This window comes from Protomyctophum bolini, assembly GCF_963924005.1.
Source record: "Protomyctophum bolini genome assembly, chromosome: 23".
Taxonomy (NCBI): Eukaryota; Metazoa; Chordata; class Actinopteri; order Myctophiformes; family Myctophidae; genus Protomyctophum; species Protomyctophum bolini.
In genome coordinates, this window is record NC_137884.1 from 18,346,418 (window position 1) to 18,353,917 (window position 7,500).

At 47.6% G+C, this 7,500-nt stretch overlaps 1 protein-coding gene across 12 annotated transcripts in view; it reads right to left on the bottom strand.

The window, feature by feature from the left end:
* celf2 (cugbp, Elav-like family member 2) overlaps positions 1 to 7,500 on the bottom strand; it is a 151,206-nt gene that overhangs the window by 14,121 nt on the left and 129,585 nt on the right. For 11 of the 12 annotated variants that reach the window (XM_080757788.1, XM_080757787.1, XM_080757784.1 and 8 more), the window contains exon 8: positions 5,418 to 5,490. In XM_080757788.1, coding sequence (XP_080613914.1) covers positions 5,418 to 5,490 — 73 coding nt within the window. Of the gene's footprint in view, positions 1 to 193; positions 329 to 5,417; positions 5,491 to 7,500 lie in introns of all 12 variants that reach the window. The other variant, XM_080757789.1, reaches the window with a different exon arrangement.

Below are 7,500 nucleotides of genomic sequence, written 5' to 3' on the forward strand. Positions count from 1 at the left end.
CGTCGGGGTTTTTTGCAGCGCAACGGCAACGGGTTTACGATGGCGATGAGAACGGCGTGGAGAGCGGATAGATGGAGGGGGGGTTGTGGGGGGAGGAGGAGGGGGGAGGGCAGCCCCCACCCCCCCCCCCCTTCCCTTCCGAAACACCCCCACCACCACCACCGCCAGCGAGGAGGAGGTGCAGCGTTTTTACCTGGGCTGGCCAGCGCTGCCAGGGAGGCTGCACTGGAGGACAGGGCGTTTGCAGTGGAGGGGCTGGCTGAGTTTTGGGCCGCCGCCGCTGCCGCCGCTAAAGTGGCCAGGTTCTGCAACTGCAGAGCACTCATACCTGGAGAGAGGAGCCAGAGAGGGGGTGGGTGTCAAACCTGGGGGGGGGGCGAGGCCAGGGGGGGACCAGCATGACGAGGTGTGTGGACGAGGGGAGGGCCCTAACGATCACGGCTGAACAGTTTGGATTCCACAGGCGAAAATGGTCCAGTCTCTTTGCAATAGCATCGGGGTGTGTCGTCAGCATTGACAACCTGAGCGCACAGTGGACAAAGTTCTCCGCCCTTTCAATTAGTAACGCCCAGGACGGAGATTATTGATATCAAAACCGATCGCATCGCTCCATAGGCTGGGAGCGTCTGTTGCGCAACATTCGATGTTGCGCAACAGTGGGACGTCATCGAAAATGCCCCCCCCCTCCCCCCCCGTTTAGCCGACGAGACCGGAAATCTTAAACCGTTGATAGCTCTTGATCTAAATCATTCCGTCCAATTCTAAGCAAAGATTATTTGTTAGGCGGCCCACCGCGGTCCCGTCACTAGTCACGGTAGAATTAATCATACCTCCCGTTGTTGTCGATGGTTGCTGTCGAATCTGTAGGAATCAAACGCCGTGGTTACAGTACTGTATTGTAGGTCTAACATGGGACAACTGTGGTTACAGTACTGTACTGTAGGTCTAACATGGGACAACTGTGGTTACAGTACTGTACTGTAGGTCTAACATGGGACAACGCTGTGGTTACAGTACTGTACTGTAGGTCTAACATGGGACAACGCTGTGGTTACAGTACTGTACTGTAGGTCTAACATGGGACAACCGCAGCAAACCTATCCTTGATCCATTCATTGGTAATTCGCCTGTTGGCATTAGCATATGGGCCCATACTTAAGCATAATTAATGACCACATGCCAAAAGCTAAATGATGGCTAAGCAAGGGCTATAAAACAACCTTCTGTGGGTACAAGTAGACCTTTCACCTTGCTTTTTGTGTCCGTGTATGTGGGCGTGTGAGTGTATGGTGCCTGTGTGTGTTTGTTTGTGTGTGCGCGTGCGCGCACACGCACTTGGCATTTTACACAGCAGTTGTACAGGCCCTCGTAGAGCAGACAGAAGCGTTCATCAGAGCAGAACTGTGTTATCTCTAATGAGCAGCCCCGAGTCCAAACAGAGTGATCCAATATTATGTGACGTACGTTGGTGGCTGCGTGTTTGTGAGCATGTCGTCATATTAGGAAATCAACTCAAGAGAGGCGGAAAACGTTGTCAATATGAGGTATGTGTCTGTATATACAAGTCTGAATGTATATACAGTACCATGAGAACACACACACACACACACACACACACACAGCACAGGAACGAGACACCACAGGGAAGAGTATATGTCTTGTTCGACACCGCAGTGGAATTATTGCACAGGGCTGCCTCTCTCTGTGTATGTGTGCCTACTTGCAAGTATGTACTTTATACATTATTATACTGTATATGTGTGTCTATGCTTAAGGAAAATGTCTGAATGAAAATACATCGCATGGATGCACCTGGGAAGTATCCTCAGTGATGTATCCCAAGGTCATCGGGGTTTCGGGTCTCGCGAACATCATACCCCTCACTCGGGGGACCCAGCCGACGTGATCAAGTCCCGACTTACGTCCCAGTAGCTATCCTCGATCAGACCCACTAGGGAAAGACCAGGGCCACACAATCCGTTGGAACCACTCCAGAACTACTCTGCCGGGACTGGGAGGCACCATTCTGGCGTGTGGAGGGACTAGGCTCTGTGGGTTGACTCCTGTCCGGGTCCCTCCTACATCTCACCAGGTCCACTCCTGCTCTCACCAGGCCTAGGACCTGTACGTTGCACCCGACTCCCAGCACCAGACACTTCATTCAGGAGTGAGTTATTTAGCCACAATGGTTCTGCAGGCTCAACCTGGGCAACGGTGGTACTGCAGGCTCCACTTGCGGCTCGAATGGCCCTCCTAAAGGCCTCACCGAAGGTTTTTTGGGCTTCCTCCTCACGGAGGATGCAGGCTGGGGCGCTAACCCATACTGCTCCCAGAGACGGGCTGTCACCCGTCTCTCTGCGGGTCACCAGACTATACCTGGTTGTCACTATTAAACAGAATACCTCAGAAAGAAAATACATCGCATGGATGCACCCGGGACGTATCTTCAGCGATGTATCCCAAGGTCTATATGCTACTTGAGAAAAATGTCTGTACTTGAGAAAAATCGAACTTAAACAGCATGAACAAATCCAAGCCAACATGGCAAGTCGTGAAGTCAGAATCCCTATATAATTATTTTTGGACAATCTTCTGTGATACATCAGAAGGAAGCTAAATTGAGCCGGTTCATTACGTGGCAAAATGTGCCAGAAGTGATATACAGACATCATTTGCATGCACTGCTTTTGTCGAATGAGCATACAATAAAATGTAGGGCGACGACCAAAGAGCATGTCTGTAAATGAGGCTAGAGAGTGGAGTATCCACAAGCGCAACAGCAGGAGTGTGCTTGCTGCTTCATGGGGGGGGGGGGGGGGCTGCTTCGAGTGGTCCTTGGCTAAAAATGCAAAAATAATAATAATTATATATTTGTTTTCCTCGATTTCAACGAGAATAAATCAAATCTCGTTATCTCGGGCTCCATGGAGGAAAAACTCGGGAAACTCAGAATATGCACAAGACGTCCACAGATGTCCTAGGAACTACCGCATGTAGTGCCCAGGAGGTCTGTGTAATTTTTTTTCTCAAAATGTCAAAATGTGTGTCTAAATGTGGGCACCCCGCTTCGCTATTCTGAAAGAATGAAAGGGCACATAATGTGTTAATATGGAGCTTTCTAGAGAATGGTGCGCAAGTGGGAGACACAGATAACTAGGTTAGAGAGACAGTAGACGTGAAGCCAGAGAGAGAGAGAGAAAGCGAGAGAGAGAGAGACACTCTGTACTCTCAGAGTTAAATTAACATTGAAGATTTCACTGTGAAATATAATATACTTCCCCACATCAGGAGGCTGAAGATGTAGGGCTGTGCAGGTGTAGTGTGCACTGTGTTTTCAGTGTGTGTGTGTGTGTGTGTGTGTGTGTGTGTGTGTGTGTGTGACTGTGTGCATGCACGTGCGTGTTCTCTGGGGCCAGTGTGGCTCCATGTCAGAGCCTGCATGGCAGAGTGTGCGTGGTGGTGCCAGGCCGGTGTTGGCTGCGGTCTAATTGAATGCTCATTGGGGTAATTGAGCCTCTCACAGCTCCGTGGCTCCTCGTGCTAAAGACTGGGACCAGATGTCACTCAGCTGTCTCACATCTCCTGCAAATCACAGATTCTCTCTCTCTCTCTCTCTCTCACCAGATGGATGGCCAGGCCAACGAGATCTCAGAATTCAGCTGCCATTAAATGTCCTAGCTGGGATAAAGCTCGCGCTTTCAGTCGCTTTCAAAACAAGGCTTATTTTGCACGGAGCATAGCAGTCGAAAACCGTGGCAACACGGGATTAATTCATTGATTAAACTGGCGGGGATTGTGTTTTAATTGAAAAATGTAATGTCGTCGGGTAGGACATTTAGTGTGTGCGAGCGTGCAACATTTTGAATCGCAAATATATCATTGCCTGAGAAATGCAACTTTAGAGAATTCACGCTGAAAGTCGAGAGTACAAGAAGGCTATACACAACTTCAAAACACCATCATTTTCTCCCCGGAACACCAGTCGCACTTAAATCAGTCGAGTTTTTCTACTTTTGTTTCTTCTCCCTTCCTCAGCACAGTGGCAGCAATTTCTCCTGCGCGGGCGAAGCTATAAATATTCTCCCCTGTTTCCCACTGTCAACCAGCTAAACAGCCTACAATTAAGAGCTGACAGGCGTCTCACCGAACGCCCACAGAGAAAGAGAGAGAGGGAGGGGGGGGGGGGGGGGGGGAGTAGAACAAGAAATGGAGCTAGAGAGCGAGAGGTAAAGAAGGAATAGAAGAGACGGAGAGAGAGAGAGAGAGAGAGAGAGAGAGCTAAGAGAGCGATAGATGCAGGGTGAGAGAAAAACACGGCTGGAGACTGAACTGTAAACGCTGAAGGGCAGCGAGAGAGGCGGGAGAGCAAGGTGTAGACGAGATAAGGCTGTATGTGCGAGGACGGAGGGTATACGTGTGGAGAAAAGAGTGAGTTTTGTACAAAATAAAAGAGGGCAGAGGGAATGAGCACTGAGACGCTGTATACCAGGGCTGTTTTCAAAGGGGGCCATAGTAGAAAACATTAAAAACACCAACTACATACCTTAGGATAAAAAAAATGCTATAATAATCAGGTCAGGTGCTGTGAACACACAGTGTATCTCAACCTTTTTTCAGCCTTGTGTCACATTACCAAATGTAACCAAGCAAGCAAGGTAAAACAAAAAAAGAAATACAAGGAACAACTACTATGACAAATTATACTGTGAATGTAAAAATGTCCCATACTGTTGAATGGGCCGTTCATAATACAATTCAGGTATGAAGCTGTGGGCCGTAAAACATTCGTCCCAGGGCTGCAATTAGTCCGCAGGCCGCACTTTGGACACAGCTGCTGCATACTAACCAGAGGGGAGTATATAGTATGAGCGGATCCAACTCTGACACGGCAAGACCGCCAGAGGCCAGCAGAGGGCGCCCACGTGAGGGAAAATACACCACTGAAACCCTATTTAGAGCCAGAACAATGTTCTCTTCTCTCCTCTCTCCAAGACAGAGTCCTCGTCACCGCTCTGTGACGCCCAGGGCCCGCGCTCTGCATGCACACACACACTCACACGCACACACACACGTGCATGCACGCACACACGCGCGCACACACACACACACACACACACACGTGTGAACGCAAGCAGGCGCGCGCGCACACACACACACGCACGTTGGTGTGGAGATCAAGACAAATCTAAGCAAGCGTCGTTAATACATCTGCAGGGCAGAGATGTCTCTTGGAGTCTAACATGCGAGTTCATCCATTATGCTCTTTGGTCTCATTTTAGAGAAGTCAGAAACGAGAACAACGAGAACAGCTTTGGGGTGAGTTGACGGGACACAAGTCGGGGGGGTTAATTCAGGTTTTCAGGAGAATGTGTGTGTGTGTGTGGGGAGGGGGGGGCTGACTTATTCTGATGACGTACCTGCCATCTGCTGGATCCCGCTGATCCCGCTGAAGGCTCCTAGGCTACTGGTGGAGGTTGCTTGCTGGAGCAACTGATGGACAGAGAGAGAGAGAGAGAGAGAGAGAGAGAGAGAGAGGGGGAAGAGCAGACAATAAACAGTGAGCAGAGAACGTAGCGACTGCGTAATGTATTCCTATACAGTAGCACACTGCAGGACACTCCAGGCGTAATGAGGACCTCAGTGACATGGTGCTGTATATATGTGCATCGGTGCTCCGTGGCTAAATGAAACAGCTAATAGACTCTGATCTCTGCTCTGCAGAGCAAACAGAGCAGTTTGCATTCCACCAAAGACTCTCCCGGAACGGACCGAGCATGAAAGCTCTAATAATCGACTTAATTAGATTTCAAAACTAAAAAAATAAAAGGCTGATGCTGTCAAAAGAATCGACCCCTTCGATGACTTAAATTAACGTCAAATTAATAACATCTAGTTTCTATTGCGAGTTTTGTTTTGTTTTGGGTTCTTGATTCGTTTTTGTTTTGTTTTTTGGAGGACTAATGCTTAATATGTACGCAGCCATACAAAAACAGCCAATACACAAGCTCATGCTGTTTGTCTTATTTTCAGCATGCGAACCCAACATAATTAGAGAGAGAGAGAGAGAGAGAGAGAGAGAGAGAGAGAGAGAGAGAGAGAGAGAGAGAGAGAGATAAAGCGCGAGTGAGAGTGCGAGCGAGAGGATGAAAGTCCTGGTAAAATCAGGAGCCCCTCTCACAACAAAGCATTTTCTTTTCTCTTTTTTTCAAAAGTCAATCAATATCTCGTAAAAGGGGGGTGTTTGTCGCGGAGATATTTTCCCCCTCGTTTAAAAGACATGGTGCAACTTGTACTGAGAGGATCAACAAACTGGGGAATCGAAGATCTATAGACTAGACTTTTGAAAACTAAACAAGCCACTCTAAGGAGGACTCTAAAAGCATTTTCACATTGTCACCCTTCTGAACAGAGCTTTGTGCCAGGCAGGGACAGCTATAATATTATTTTCACACACACACATTCCTTTTTTTTTTTAACGCGTTCAACAAAATAATGTTGATGCTATATTGAAATGTTTTTTTTGTTGTTGAGCCACGGACCACCATTTGATGACATTTAGCCTCTCAGACACAAAACGAAAGAATATTTTGTTGTCGACGTTGGATAATATTTTGTCCATATAGTGAAATGCCGTTAGGTGTATTATGTGAATTCAAATGTTGTCTACTCTTAAAATGAAATTGGTATTCTTTGGGTATATTATCATTGAGTTCACTGAAAGCAAACTATAGCAAAGCTCAAATCAAATTAATATAAGAAGGTTAAAGCAACCATGACAACAACTCTCCTGTGTATCCCATTCCCCACACGGGGATAAAGAAGAGAGCAAAGTAGGAGCTGTTTAGAAGTGCATTGAGTGTCGCGCCTTGTTAATATTCCATTCAGCCAAGACCGGTACACGCATCTGCTTCTGCTAACACTGATGATTGTGTGTAAAAAAAAACAAATGATCCGTTTGGTTAATTTGAAATGTACGCACTCTGAGGAGACGAGAAGAGACGAGACACGTCTCTCTCTCACCCTCTGCTGCAGCGCGCAGCCTGCAGGGAACCTCTCTCTCTCTCTGTCTGTCTGTGTCTCTCTCTCACGCATGAATCATGAAATGGCAATTGGTCAATGCGTGGACGCTATATTACTTCATATAGTCCACAAGTATGTCTGCCTGGCTGGGTCGGGTCTCTCGGAATGCCGGAAATAATCGGATAAACAACATTTGTACATTTGTACATTTGTTAAACAACTAGTCAACTAGGCAACCAGTCAACAAGTAAAAATCACTAGAGGTGAAAGCCATAGTAGATAAACGGAGTGAGAAATGAAAGGGGAGAAGCGGAATGGAAACCGCAGCACAGGTAACAAGTAGGAGAGACACGGACGGAGGAGGAAGGAGGGAAGGAAGGAGGGAAGGAAGGAAGGAGGGAAGGAAGGAAGCAGAGTTGTTTCCGTCGACTGAAACTAAGACGAAAAATGTCCGTCGACTACCTTTTTTAACTGACAAAA